This window comes from Dermacentor silvarum, chromosome 8, assembly GCF_013339745.2.
Source record: "Dermacentor silvarum isolate Dsil-2018 chromosome 8, BIME_Dsil_1.4, whole genome shotgun sequence".
NCBI classification, from domain to species: Eukaryota; Metazoa; Arthropoda; class Arachnida; order Ixodida; family Ixodidae; genus Dermacentor; species Dermacentor silvarum.
Window position 1 is genome coordinate 894768 of NC_051161.1, and position 15972 is coordinate 910739.

Sequence of the window (15972 nt, forward strand, 5' to 3'; positions counted from 1 at the left end):
CGAGTAGAGAAAGTTTGGTCTCCACTCGCGTACTTGCTGAAGGATCCCTTTTCGGGAAAACTCAGCCGTGCCCATATCGCCGACCTGAAGGCCTTTGCGTCACGGTCCGACGAGCTCGCGCCAGTGCTCAGTGGCATTGCGCGCAAGCAACGGGGCACACCCGGAGCAACGGACCGCATTCGGACCACGCACCGGTACAATCTGAGGAAGCGGTCACCTGTGTGATTTCGTGCCGGACGACGGACTTTTCCGCAACCGAAGGCCCTCAGTAAAATGCGTAGCCTCAGTGGGCTAGCTTCTTTGCGGCCAGTGCACGAAAAGAAGCTAGTCCCAGCCCAGTGTATTGCAAGCGTGTTTATGTAGTGTTTTAACAGTGTGCATTTCTTTTTCATTTTTTTAAAGTACGCACGTTGAGTGTATGTTTTTTTTTTTTAAATGTGTTTAATTTTCGCGTGTACAGCCTTATAGTTTAATTCATTACGTGTTTTTTTTTTCTTGTACGTAGACGGTGAAGATTTTTGTTTTTCTTGTTCTTTTCTTTTTCCTTTTTTTTCTCTTTGCCGAGAAGGGGGTTGTTGATTTGCGCGGTCGTCAGGCGCGGGGAGGACAATGGTCCGATTGACTCGTCGGTGTGAGGGGGGCGAAGGACGCTTTGCGCCTTCTATGGCGCGGCGCATTGTGGACGGCGAGGAGCATTGCGGTGTTTGGGAGTGTTGCGCAGCCATGGAGAAAACCTGAAGGAGTGTGTGCGTGCGTGTGTGTGTGTGCGCGTGCGTGCGTGGTGCCTGTTGCTCTTCGAGGCAACCAGAAGTCGCACCAACTGCAGCATCGGATCGTCATGGACACTGAAGGTGGACGGGGTCACTGACCCTCTGACGACAGACCGAGAGCCCGGCTCTCTGCGGTCGCCGCCGCTGTGCAAACGCCTTGCAGCCACGTTTGTGGCTGCCCCTTTTCATCTTGGCTCCGGCGGCGTGGCCAGCTGACCCGGCAGTGTCCTGCCCCATCCGGCTGGAGTTCGGGACCGCCACCACCACGAAAGCAACAACTCCGATCTACCAACGGTGGTGAGCCCGTTCCTGCTATAAAGACTGCCCTCGAGACTCCTACGTCTTCGGCCACCGCCCTAGCCACAGAACTTTACGCGCCGTTTCCCCTTCGCACCTTGGACACTGTCCCGCGCCAGCGGCCGACTATTTTTGTTAATATTTCTCCCCCTCCCGCAGCATTTTTTTTTTGTATTATAGAGCGTAGCAGTTTAATTTTTATTTTTTTCCACGATCCTTGTATATAATTACTGTTATTATAGTGCATGAAAGTGTTTTATATGTCGGAACGCAGTGTCTTAAGAGTACTTGCTGGGCTGAGGTTAGCATTTAGCTTGTGCATGAAAGACTCAATTGTCTTTGGTGCATAAGCCCCTACTAGCTGTTTCGCCAGGCTGGTAGGGGGATATTTAAGGAGAGGAGGATGTGGGGATTGAGGGTTGCGCCGGCATGATTGCGCGCGCTTCGCCTGCTCTGCCATCCCTCGCCATTGTTCCCCGCTGGCCTCCTTCTCCGCCCGCGCCGCCTAACCGGTTCCCGCGGTGGCGCTGCGCACGCGGCGGTTTGCGGTGAGGGCGGGGCGCTGACGTCACTACGCGGCCGGTTGTCGGCCGCAAGCGGCGAAGCGTGGGACTTCTCTCCGGGACCAGCGCACGGTACGTTCATGCTTTCCCCTCGTCCGCCGACACCTTTGTGACTAGGACTGGAGCTCGCGCACGGTGCCTTTGCCCGTGCGGGGAGCGCGTACTTTGTGCTGATCCTTTCCCGACGCTAAGCCGACGAGCGGTGCCATTAGTGCTCGCGCGAGGTCGCACCCCGCCGAGCCGCACTTGCCGAAAGCCTAAGCCGAAGGATATTGCCCGTGCTCTCGCGAGTTGACCCATTGGTTATTGCCAGAGCAAGTAGCGTAGCCGCCGGGATTTTTCCTAGCGGCGTGTCCCAGCTTGAGCCTGTGCTCTCGCCGCGACGTGCTATAGGCGCCTGTTATTGTATTTTCGCCCTGGTGCGGGACCCCTTTGGCTCCCCTCCGTGCGGGTGTTTGTGCAGTGCTGGTGCCGACGGTTTCAGTAAACGGTTTCCGTCAACTCAGGGCTTTACTGTGTTTTTTGCGTGCGTCGCTCGGTAGCCCCTTGCGGCCTCTGAGCTCGCGCGCGAGCGGTGCTGGAGGCGACGGCTGACGCGGCCCTGTGGCTCGCTAAGCTCAAACCCGCGGTGGTTGGTCTCCTGTGAGACACCAAGGACCCACACTCTTGACAGACCATAAGCCGTAGCTGGGCCTCTTGCACCAGGCCAGGCTGGTTCCTGCCACATTGTCACCTCGAATGTTGCGCTGGAGTGTGCAACTTTCTGCATACAACTATGAACTGTTGTATGTACCAGGCTCCAAGCTGCCACATGTCGACGTTTTCAGGCGTCTTCTGCTTCCTGTCAAGGATGAGTACAAGCCGCCATTGGGAGACATCTTGCTGCTCGAGGCAGCGCCGGAGGTTCCTCTAGATTCGACCAAGATCGCAGCATTAACGCGGACTGACCCAGTTCTGTCGTGTCTGCACCGCTGGATTTTGCAAGGTTGGCCTTCCGGGAAGCTGCCAGACGAATTCCGCCCCTTTGTGGCCAGGAAGAATGAACTGTCTACCTACAGAAACTGTGTGTTGTGGGGATCTGGTGTTGTGATTCCAGGTTCCGCGCAGGCCAAAGTCCTGGACACCCTACACACCACGCGCACGGGGGTAGTACGGATGAAAGGTCTTGCACGCAGCAGAGTGTGGTGGCCAGGCATCGACAGTCCCATTGAACGCAAGGTAGCTGGCTGCTAAGTATGCCAAGAAACTCTGCAACCCCCTGTGAGGCACCAGTGCACCTATGCGAGTTCACCAAGAACCCTTGGTCGCGTTTGCACGTTGACTTTGCGGGTCCCTTCAAGGGGAAAGTTTTTCTGCTGGTCGTCGATTCGTATTCCAAATGGCTGGAAGTTTCCTCGATGGAATCAATGATGACCACAGCAGTACTGAAAGAACTTCGGGCAATGTTTGCTCCCTTTGGCATTCCTGAAGTGTAGGTGTCAGACAATGGAACTGCGTTCACTTCAGAAGAGTTCGCCAAGTATGCAAGATAGAACCAGATCCAGCAGATTGCAGTCGCGCCCTATCACCCGTCCTCCATGGACAGATTCAGAGGATGGTACAGAAAACAAAACAAGTGTTATGTAAGTTGTCTGAGGGAGATTGGGCAACCAAGCTGTCTCGTTTCTTGTTGGGTCAATACATCTTACCTAGTACAACTATGGGGAAGAATCCGGTTGAACTTCTGATAGGGAGACGACTGCGATCAGCGATTGATCGTCTGCATCCAGATTTTCACATGGATGGACCATCCCTACAGCATTACTTTGTAGACGACTCTCAAGATGTTCGGGAGTTCTTTCCTGGAGACGTTGTGTATGCACGGAACTATCAGGGCAGCACCAAGTGGGTTCCTGGGGTCATCGCTTCAATCACAGGACCCCTATCGTACCAAGTTTGTCTGTCCGACGGTTGCCTATGGCAAAGACATGTTGATCAGCTCCGCAACCATCCCATTAGACCTTGGTGGAGCTGACAGTGACACTTGTGTGGACACAGCCGATGGTGATCACCCCTCTGTGGTTGGCCAGGACCCACCACTGCCGGAGGTGAGTGAATATTTCCCAAGTTAAAGTCTACCCGTCAGCCCACCCCCTACCTAGACCCAACGGTCCTGACCTGCTTGAAAGCTTTTCACAGGAGCTGAGCTCTTCCAGTCAAACTGCAACAGCAGAAGCTTCTAGGCACCCTCAATGTGAGAGAAGACCCCCTCGGCGTTGTGGGGGTAGGGTCAGAAGTGAGGGTAGGGCCTGAAGCAAGCTCTGAATCCAGCCACACACAGTCGTTCCGTAGTACTCCCCAACCCATAGCGAATGTAATCGTAGCTAAGTAGGGTTCGGCGAATAAGGCAACGAGCGAGTCAACTCAACAACATTTATTGCTGCGGGCAATAAGGCACACTTGCAGAGGGAAGTCCACTGTGTAATAAGTAATAAATAGGCTTGCCTTGTTGCGTGTGGTAGTCACGCAAGCGAGGTCACTCACGGGTTGCAGCGGGTAAATCCGTTCCGGCAGGTTCGAGGTAGCGACGCCAGAGAGTGTGGGTCTCTCTTGGTGGCACTTTTTTATGCCTTTTTAAGTTTCGCGAGGAGACTTGCCTCCTCGCTCGTCGGATACCTTCCCTTTTCCCGCGAGGGTACGCACGTCGCGAGAGGCAAGTGAGAACTGGGAGAGGGCAAAGTGCCTCTCTCTCGTGTCTACATCGGCTCCCGATGCGCACGCGACGACGAGAGTACGCGGGAGATGATGGGTATGGGTGCTCCCCACAGCGTTACCAGGACTATGTTTCGTAAAGTGGAAGGGATGTGTATTCGACAGAGAAGATGTTTGGCAACCGTGAGCGCGAGCAGCGCCACCCTCGCATGTGGGCGGAGGGTATTGATTGACGACCACTCAACTTCTGGTTCTTTCTACGCTTGTACCCAGCCAAGTCAGCTGGTAATAAACTGTTATACATACCATGGAGTGGTGCCTGACACCGGCAAGAAAAAAAAATAATAAATATCGCCGAGAGCTGGTGGGGCTATGCTAGTTCAGGTGCAACCAAACTAGGAAGGCCCACTAAGCTTCATCAAAGTCACTCCCTCACCAGAACAGGAATTGGCCTCCCTGGTGCAGTATTCGGCCACTACTTCCCTCATGACTCCGACAGTTAACCCATGGCCCTCAGTTCCCAGTGGCTGCGGAGCACCTGACCAAGGCGGCGGTCAGACCTGCTACGCGGCAGAGGGTGCTAAGAATCTCTGGGTCAAGACAGGCCGCCAATGGAAACTGAACCTGGCAACGTTCAACACGCGCACCCTCTCGTATGAGGCTAGCTTAGCAGGACTATTTGAAGAATTATCAGGCATTTCCTGGGATATTATTGGCCTTAGTGAGGTTAGAAGAACTGGTGAGGCGTAGGATGGATAACCGGTGGACCATTAGGGTTACAGAATGGATACCAAGAGAAGGGAAGCGCAGTCAAGGTCGGCAGAAAACCAGATGGGATGATGAAGTTAGGAAATTTGCAGGCACAAGTTGGAATACAGGGGTAATTGGAGATCGCAGGGAGAGGCCTTCGTCCTGCAGTGGACATAAAATATAGGCTGATGATGATGATGATGACATACATAACGGTGACCAAACGAAGTAATCACTTATGTTAGTCTGCACTGTACAGAGGAATGCAACAAGAAACATTGGCTGCATTAGCCAATGAGTTTGGCAGCACAGCAAGTCACACAACTAAGAATTTTCTGTGCCTTACAGCTATCGCCAGGTGACCAGTGGGGCTGTGGCACCATGCACAGGGGGGGGGAGGGCTTATCAGGGATTAGCCAGATGAGCATTGTGACATCGGCCGCACGCCTAGTGTGGTGAATCAGTGCTACAGTTCTGCGCAGAAGCAACAGCCAATGAAGCCTTCTGCGATACGGTAGAGTCAGCATATAATGATCCGATTTAGAGCTAACTCTCGACTAATATGAACAGTTTCTCTACACCGAAAATGTTTCACAAGGAGTCTATGAAAGAGCCGTTCACTTATGACCTGCTCGGACAGAATTAAATATGGCATGGTAGCGCCATAACAAGCGGGGGAGGGGGGAGAAGGCTGCATGATGCCTCCACAGTGCATGCCACGACAACACAGCCAATAATTAATTAGAGTAGAGGTGCGCTCCACTTCTCTTTCTTGTTTTTCTTTTTTGCTTGTGCATGTGCTGCTGCAAATCATGGCATCACACAAGCAGTCACAGCTGTGCATTGCATCACCTTTCTTTTTTGTGTTTTTAAGGCTCGAGTACTGTCATCATTCCTGAACAGCATGGACAAATTTTGTTAAGGAGGTTCCGTACTCAGTTTGAGGCTGCCATTACAAACAGCACAGCAGAGTTCACATTTTTTTCTTCCTTCGGTTTAATTATTTTTCTAAACTGGAAAAGTACAGAAAGGAATTGGAAAGTGGGTTCAAGTTTATGAACAGAAAGAACTAGCATCTACTCAAAACTAGTGCAAAGCTGCAGAGAAAAACCGTACAGCTCTCTCAGCTCTGCAGTTGAAGAAAAGTTTGTCCTGGTCCGGGGATCTAATTTGGGACCAAACTCTTCCCAGGGCAGTCAATGTACTATGTGAGCTAACTAGGAGGCTAGCCCCAGTGCAAGGCTAAATTAATTGACAACTAGAAGCACAGGAACACTGGCAGACCTGCCAACCTTGAATTCAAAAAACACTATAGTGGAAGGCAAGAAATACAAAAATTATTCGAAAAATACTAAAAATTATTTTGTTATTCAATATGTTTACTGTTTATGAAAGATTCACAGACTTTGCTCTCTGGGGATGCTGTGAACAGGCACTCTGCTCTATATAGTCGCAGCAACAATTTCCTCTGCTGCAGACAAGCAGGAATGCCTATGAAGTTTATTAATGCAATATTCATGTAATGGCTGTCGAAGATTTGGTTGCCGTTACACATTGGTTCAATCAGATGATGTCGCTGCCGCACGGGTGTGACCATTGAATACAGTGGAACCTCATTGATACGATTCTGTGTAATATGTTGTTGTTTTTTTTCGCTTCCCGGCCAACACTCCATAGGAGCAATGTATTTTCATGCGGTTGATAAGATCACGTTTTCACCTGAAATTGGATGATACGACTTCAAACTGGTATTTCTGAAACTCTTAGCTTTATATTCAAGTGTACTAAATTAAATTACATTCCAACGTTACAACGTGTTAAAGGCCGGCCAAATTAGCAGAGAAACGCGCGCTACAAAAGCTTCCACGAAGCAGGTTTTTCGTGCCATGGGAGGAATCGGTCCTGGACCGATTTAAATTGCCGTGTGCCCCGGTGGGAGTGCTGTGCAAGCCGTGAGCGAAGCAGACCAATGAGAGCTGCCCCCTTCAGTGATGTACATGCGGGCACGGATGGTCTGGAGGCGCGCGCTCACTCTTTAAAAAAGGAAGGGAGCGCGCGCCTCCTGATCAGCCGTGGCGCAGGAAACTCAAGCGGACCCGCCTGACCGCTCGCCCTCGTAGTATCGTCTGCTTGCGTAAGCTTTCGCGCGCGCTTGTTTTGGTTGGCTTTTCAGGCGAGATCTTCTTGCGGTCACGTGGCTGAATGAAGCGCCTCCCCTCGTCCGCAAGTCGTATCGCTCGATCTGTCATGCTGCTCTACGCTGTTCCTTTGTTTCAGAATTCTTGGCCTCGTGGTGCCGTGACCTCCATAGCTATGTCCCGGAACTTATTTTTCAAAAGAACTTGTTTACGGACTTCGAAAAAAAGAAAGTTCAACAAAAACTGACGAGCTGTTTTAACGTTGCTCAATAAAAGTGTGTTGGCTGCGGTTTAGTTCGTGTGGTGTGAAGCTGCTCTGCATAACACGATTGTTATGCGGAGCAGTATCACTTGATGCCACAGGAAGCTTTGCTAGCGAGTTTGTCACCAAGTAAGTATGTTTTCTTAAGTTTTGGGGCTTGCTTTGGATTATATGAGTTTTGGATGAAACATTTTATTTTCTGGTTCCCGTGAAGGTTGTATCAACGAGGTTTCACTGTAAATGGGTTTGAAAAATTGGGCCATAAAAAGTCACTCAGTAACTGTATATGCCTTTTCGTCTTTGCCCTAAACAATGCGCCAATAAAAAATTGTTAAATTTTTGTGTCAATGCGACAATCATAAACAATCGCTAAAAATCAGGCATTTTACAATAAAAGTTCACAGGTATGCACTGGGCATGGCAAATCAGTTCTGCAGAATTCTGCAAAGTTGAGGAAGTTTTATGAAAGAAAAAAAAAGTGTTGTCCACTTCTTTTCCTTTCATGAAAATTCCTCAATTTTACAGCAGTATTCGCAGTAAAATTGAGGGTTTGACCTGGACACCAATAAATGGTGCCCAGGTGAAAGACATGGGAGATTACCGCACACACAAAAAAGAAGCCACAGAAGAATTATGCAGCCTGGAAGTGCACTAAGCTCACCTGTTGTATGTGTGCAGTGAATCCTGGCTTTTTCCTGTTGTAAATGTTCCACATGAGTGTTCTTTCTAGAGTTGGGTCGTCCCAGGTGTACAACACTGACTGGTATGGACTCAGCAGTGTTACCTGGCCCAAGCCCCTGAAAAAGGTGAGAAAACCATCCAAGAGATTCCCAGGGGCATGTCCATCGGCAAGCAGTGCCTCCATTAAAGTGCATTCTATCTGAAATCAGCGGATCTCATGTATACATAAGTGGTAATTGGTGATAAGCCAAGCTTTCGTTGATGTTCACACAAGTGTTAAAGCAAATGTTATGCAAAACGTAGCACTAATGGCACAAATGAAGTGCAGTTTTTATGCAAATATAAGAGGATCAAGCAGATGTAACACAATGACAGAAATTCAGTGCAATTTTTAAGCAAATATAACGTCATCAAGCAAATGCAACACAATGACGTAAATGTTTCTATATGGGGTAGCATCTGTATCAACACGACATGAGTGCACCTTAAAGGGCGCCCTGAATCCCCCCGTGGCCTTGCTGAAAAACACTTTCCACGTATAGTATATGCTGTCGTCAACATCTCAGCCAAAATATTCAGTCTTGTGCGGCGCGTGCGAAGCGAGAAGCTGCTTTTTCTTTAAATATCCTTTTTTCAAACTGAGGCCTTCTCCTCACCCAGTTTGGGGCTGCCGGCGGCTGCCATTTGATGTCATAAGGCAGATTATCCTTAAGTGCTCACGACCAATGGGTGACGATGGATAGTTGACACTTGGCCACCCCCACCCACGTAGGAATGAAACTTTGACCGCATTGCTTATTGGTGTCCTAGCCATCAGGTTTCGTTAATTTCGATTATTTTTCAACACTTGACTTGCCTCGAACTACATGAAACTTAGGCCAAAACCACACGTACACTACGCTTACTGTGCCTCACGAGGAATATTGGTTAGCATCTACAAAGGACATGCACCAGTGCATGCTAACTCTTGACCACTGCTAGCTAGACAGCTTGGCAGACATCACTTCATATTGAACTGTTGATAACGCTTCAAAATGTGCGATTTGGATTTGTCTGCTATCCCTGCAGGGCAAAGCCAATCTGCACCTCGTAGCATGGACAGACTAGAGCACACAAACACGAGTGCACTCCAGCAATGCCTTGCACATAGCAACAGTTGCATATAGCTGCGTCTGCTGTGTATCGTAGATACCGCAGCAACCTCAGGTTGCCACGACAAGCCCTCATGCTGTCGCAACACTTGGACAACTGCATGCTCTGACTGGTCTCCGCGGGTAACAGGCTCCAGCCCCAAGGGGATTAATTTTTGTTAGACCTCCTTAGCCAGCCTGAGCACCCACATCTGACTTGAACAAGATGGAACCAGTCTTCTGCTGGCCAAGTTGCACACCTTCAAAGTACGTCGCCATCGTGGTCAGAAATCATTACATTAGGTATTCTTTGAACGCGAGTCCTGAGTGCAGCATTCATTGCTTAGCCAATGTGCGCAATGCTGACATACTCGTACAAGTGAACATAAAGATGACATCACCTTTGAGCCTCCGAAATTGTATGACTGCAGTAGAGATAAGTGCAAAAGGAATAGTGCTACTCATGCCACTCAGTACAAGAAAAACAGCCGTGCACAGCTATCTATTACACAGTAGCACAGCAAAGTGATGAGACCTACATTACTATAGTAACAGCATGTTACCAACAGCACCCGTAACTTCTGCCAAAACAAGAAACACAAAATTGAAGCGCATGAAAAAGACAAGGACGAAGGAAGAGGTGACACACACAGGTGCTATGTAATGCCTTCGTCCTTGTCTTTTTCATGCGCTATAAGCCTCACGATGTCATACCAACAAGCCCAAATCACTGCATTACAAAATTGAAGCCAGGCGATGTTATGCCAGGGATGGGGCACTGCCCCAATTCTTCAGAACGGAGGACACTGGCAAATGGGTCAGCTTCATCATCGACGCAGCACTCCGATCAGGTTAGCAAAACCTGTACCTGCAGAAGGACCGCCTGAGGTCCGGCCCACATCAAGCCCTTCACTTGGCAGACTGAGCTGCAGCAAGACATCATGTAAAAGTGAATCTGAGGAGCAACCAATGTCACGCTACCCTCAGACGACATAGCAACACCTCAGTGAGCACCAACAGAGCAAAGTGTAGAACCGCCAGGCCCACGCTGTTCGTAGCATTCCCAGAAAACACCCCAACACCTTCAGGACTTTGTGCTGGCGTTGGCTGATTGTTGAGTCCGAACTAAGCGGGAAGGGGTGTTGTGTACAGACCCTGGCCGCTGAGTTCAGCAAATAACTTATCATGGTCGGTCAACCCTGATTATGAAGAGTGCCATCTTCCGGGTGCAGAAGTATATATAATACTGATGTTATCCAGTTTCCCTCATTTCATGTCATGGTTTGCGATGGCAATAAAGATATATTGCTGATACCGCCTCGTGCCGATGCTGCCTCGTGATACGACTCGCGCTACGTAACAGTTGGCATGCTGGTCGCTGTGTGCAACAACTTTGGGAAGCCTTTATTTTCGCAACCGTTGGCTACCCCGTGCATTGTTGTTGGCACACAACCGGGGAGCTGGAGTAGCTAGTTCCCAGTAAGCGCATTGTTACAATATAAAGCCGTTGGGCTCAGGAATCACACTGCAAGTAAGGTTGCACGATGAAATAACCCGCTTACATTTATGCTGGCGCAGTAGTGGCCAAAGCTTATTGCACAAATGTGTACAGTACATACGTACAAAATGTGGAGCACATGGGGGACACTGTGTATACATTGCATGAATGCCTACCCACAGGGCTACAAGATAAGCTGCGGGGCGAAACCATATGAATTTTACTGGTGCTAAGTCAACACTACAGAAACAACCGAAGAGGAGACCAACCAATACACCATCTGATACGCCTCTATGAAAGGTGAAGTTTCCCTCAAACGTCACGTTGCATGTCAGGTTTTTGTGCAGTGATAAATTGAGGTTTTTATATGAAATGACAGCAGAATATTGTAGTCAGACACGCGCTCACTTTTTGGAGAGTGCAGGAGTAATGCCATATGCACGAAACACAGACGACTTTGTCTGTGAGAAAACTTTCACAGCAGCGTTTCGCCCATCAAAGCCGGTGTTCCACAAGGTTCAATACTAAGCCTCCTACTATTTAACATTTACGTTAATGATCTGTCTAATGCAATCCCCATTAAAATATTACCATACAGTATTAGTCTCTCATGCAAATAATTATTTTCATGCAGCTTCTCTTATACAAGAATCAGCAACGAAGGCAATGGACTGGTTTGCAACAAATTTAATCGACATTACCATATTAAAAACAAAAGTCGTATGCTTTCGAAGCCCCTTAAAAAAGTTCACCTGACTAGGGGAATAATATTGCACAGATCACAATGTAATCCATGTTCTTGCGACCCTATCAACTAGACATCGTCTGTAAATTACGTCGGTGTGCGTTTTGACAGCGACCTTTCATGGAATTCTCACCTTTCTTATGTTTGTCAAAGGCTTCACTCAGTGCTGTGCTTACTTTACAAAATCCGCCACTTCATGCCATTATCAGCAAGGAAAACCACAGCGCATGCGTTATCCCACAGTGTAGCCCAATACAGGATTACTGCTTACGGTCAATGTGCTCTTGGTCTGCGAAAAAGAATTAATTCACTAATGCGCTCCTTTCTAAAGGTTATAGTTACGACTTGTGTCTCGAAGGCAACACCACTATTTTTAAAGCATTATCAATGCCGGACTTTCCTTCTCTCTTGATGCATACAATAGCCTTGAGACATTTCGGGACAATCGTTTTAAAGTGCCTTATGTAACTTCCCGTTTCCTTAGACGAAAATGGTATTATCAAATACCACGATGTACAACGGAATACCGTAAAAGAATATGCAAATACTATGTTCCGGCGTTGTTCAATAATTTATCGTGTAATGTGCTACAGTCCACAACAACATATAAGCTCAAGACAGCACTAAAAGTACCTACACTGAGTACCTACACTGAGTACCTACAATACTTAAACAAATAAACATTACTTATCCCTTTCTGTGTTACACTTACAGAGCGGCTTTGCGTTAGTAATGTGATCCGAAAGTTTGCTTCTCCAAAGGTTGTCAAAGGAGCATTTTCTGTTCTTGATCTTAGTTCATGTTTGTAATCATGTATCCCCTTTTTATTGTGCCATGCTAATTAACTATATGATACAGTGAAAATTGTACGCACCAATTGTGCTTTGCAAGACATGTATGCGTATATTTGTACGTACAGGTATTTTATTGTTACGCGCTATGCCGAGCATGGAAGAATGCGCCAAAAAGGCGGTGAAGACGACGATCAGGGCAACGCTCGTGTTGTTGTTCTGCCATCTTGCCTGCAGCCGTCTCTCTTTGTATATATCGTGTAAATATAATTTTCCTATCCCTTTTGCTACTCACATCCCCGTGGCAATATTGATGTCTATATTGTGTGTATCAGCGTATATATACGGATTTATATACGCTTTCTTTATTTTCTATTTTTAGTTTTTTTTTTCTTTAGAAATGGCAAAAGAAACTATTTCTTGTAACAGTTTGTATGCTGCCTGTTACACTCTGCCAGTCAAGCCCAATGGGGCTTTGGGAGGCCTGACGAATGTACTGTGTTCCCCAGAAATAATAAAGTATTATTATTATTATTATTATTATTGTTGTTGTTGTTGTTGTTTTGTGCTTGATGTGTGCGGCGTGCAGCTGTCTACAAAAGAAGGCAAGGAAGGAATGTGCAATGTCACAAATCATAGGCACTGGGAAACGAATTGATGACAACGTCAACAGTTACGTAGACAAGCTTCCTGCCAAAAGGTTACCAACTGCGGTTACAGTGACAGAGGAAGTTTACATGCATCTTTGTATACTGCATCGGCACCGAAGAGATACTGCTGCACGGCTGTGACTGACAAAGTGCACTCGCAGAAAAAAGGGGGTGCAGCCCATTTCTTTTTCTGAAATATTTAAGCCTAAATTTACGGTTGCAGACATTGCACAAGAATATACCATGATAGCAGCCCCATGAGCAGCCAATCATTCCAACCGGAGAAAATGTCTCCTCCTTTTTTTTAAATTTTCTTTTTTTTGCTCTGCCACTGGCGGAAATGCCACCCACTTTGTGGGGATTGAGGGTCGCACCGGTGCCATTGCGCGGGTGTCACCTTTTCCTGCCGTCCCGGCTTTTCCCCGTCCCGCGTAACCGGTACACGCGGTGGCGCTGCGCACGCGGTGGGTTGCGCTGAGGGCGGGGCGCTGACGTCACGAGGCGGCCGCGTTTTGGCTGCTAGCGGCAGAGCGTGCCTCTGATTTTCTCTCCGGGACCAGCACACGGTACGTTCATGCTTTCCTCTCGTCCGCCGACACCTTTGTGACTAGGACTGGAGCTCGCGCACGGTGCCTTTGCCCGTGCGCGGAGCGCGTACTTTGTGCTGATTCTTTTCCCAACGCTAAGCCGACGAGCGGTGCCATTAGTGCTCACGCGAGGTCGTACCCCGCTGAGCCACACTTGCCGAATGCCTAAGCCGAAGGATATTGCCTGTGCTCTCGCGAGTTGACCCATTGGTTATCGCCAGAACAAGTAGCATAGCCGCCGGGACTTTTCCTAGCGGCGTGTCCCAGCTTGAGCCTGTGCTCTCGCCGCGACGTGCTATAGGCGCCTGTTATTGTATTTTTGCCTTAGTGCGGGACCCCTTTGGCTCCCTGCCGCGTGGGTGTTTGTGCAGTGCTGGTGCCGACGGATTCAGTACACGGTTTCCGTCAACTCAGGGCTTTACTGTGTTTTTGCGTGCGTCGCTCGGTAGCCCCTTGCGGCCTCTGAGCTCGCGCACAAGCGGTGCTGGAGGCGACGGCTGACGCGGCCCTGTGGCTCGCTAAGCTCAAACCCGCGGTGGTTGGTCTCCTGTGAGACACAAAGAACCCACAACTTCCAATTTACAAAGATACCAACTGGCCCACAAGGCTGCCATTTAAACTTTATTCTGATAATGCATGACTACATACGCTATGAAGAGTCCTAAATATGCGAACAAGCTGCTCATTCATTCCTAATGCTTCATTTGTTCTTAGAATGATTGATGCATCATAGTATGCAACATGTAATTGCATAACCATTCCAATGTAGGAAATATACTAGGATGTGAACATTGTTTTGTATAAATTGCGAAAACTGCAGTTTGATTGAGCAGTTTAAAAACTGCTCAATTAATATTCAATTCTGTTTCAAAAATCGCTATTCGCATACCCCTACTGGGTTGCCTTGGTAAGAAAGAACAATGAAGTTCAGATGAGGCCTATTTCCACACAACTATCTTGGTATGTGAACCATAAAAAAGACAAGAAACATGTCTCACTTCTGGTGGATCTTGAGAAACAGGTCTTCACACAGGTTCTCTACTCGCACAGGTGCATCCCCAGAGCTGTATGAAAACAATGATATCTTCATGGGGCCATCTACTCCACCAGACACCTCCACACAAACTGCAGACTGCAATGAAAAAGAAAAAAAAAACAATGCCCTAAGCACAATGACTGTTTTGTTTTTGTGACAGAGACACAACATTGCATCACAGAACAACATGGTGTTCCTGCACCTGTCACACTCCTTCCCTTATATGCCATTTGTCGTTGACTGTGTAAGATCACTGAAGGAATATAAACCTACCCCACTAACACTGCATTCATCAGTACAAACTGCCAAGAAACCTGGCAGATGTCATTCTCATTTAAACCATTTTCATGTAAAAGAAGAAAGGAAAAAACCTCTACCAGTCATGCGCCCTTATTTGCTTTGTGCTCTCGCTTTGACTGAATTGCATTCACTCGCATTCTATCCAGGGAGAGTTCAATTATTGGGACGACCACTGTTGTTCAAAGACAACTAAGGTAAGCAGTGTGTGAAGCAAGAGCAGTCCATTTCGGTACACTGCATTTGAAGCAGCTATGTGGTGGTGATGACTGAGGAAAGGTAGCATCCCAGATTCAATGCCATACCTGGAAGAGTTCACAACAGCTGCTGCACTCAAAATAAAATCAGATGAAAGACCCTGCATTATTTTGTGTTCCTGTTGCAGACTAGCCATGTTTTGCTGCACTCATTCCCATAGTTTGAATGAGACACTGAAAAATGCTCGAAACACAGGACAAATGAAGTAAGGAAGGGGGACAAATATCTTAGCCTTGATTGAAATTCGCTCATGGCAGAATAAAAAAAAAATGCTTTATCCAAATTGAAGTAATGTATTTGAGCGTCTGTCAGAACCCCATCTGGTAAAGGAAGATCGCGGTGAACAAAAGACATAATGCCAACCAAGGTAAAGTTCATTAAATAATATCTTTCAGCTCTTCCATGGGAGGCTTGTTCACAAAAAAAGCAATTGGTGAAAAAACACAGGAAGAGGCCACATAATGTATGATTAAAAAAAAGGCTGTGCTGTGGACCTAGTAGGTGTATACTCAACATGTATGGAAATGCAAATACACGCAAAAAGAGGACAGGGACAGACAATTGTTTATTCCATAATGGCATCACAATATACATACATACATATATGTGTGTGAAGGAAATAGTTCTTTAGATCCAGTGTTTAATGAACTGAAAGAATTGCATACACACATAGAAAAGCAAAAACAAAACAAACCTTTAATTTCAACATTTCAGCTGGGGTCCAGCCTTCATATATATACATATATTATACACACACACACACATAAACATGAGAAGCCGGCCCAATTCTCATGATGTCACGAACCCCCATTTTGAAAGCTCCCCGTT

The 15972-nt window shown here is 47.6% G+C and overlaps 1 protein-coding gene across 1 annotated transcript in view; it reads right to left on the bottom strand.

Annotated features, from left to right (window-relative positions):
• The window catches only part of LOC119460513 (intermembrane lipid transfer protein VPS13A), a 1139096-nt gene that overhangs the window by 346284 nt on the left and 776840 nt on the right, over positions 1–15972 (bottom strand). Inside the window, exons 61-62 of the mRNA XM_037721434.2 lie at positions 14552–14685; positions 8133–8268 (exon numbers count right to left, since the gene is read on the bottom strand). Of these exons, the coding sequence (XP_037577362.2) occupies positions 8133–8268; positions 14552–14685 (270 nt within the window). The remainder of the gene's footprint in view (positions 1–8132; positions 8269–14551; positions 14686–15972) is intronic.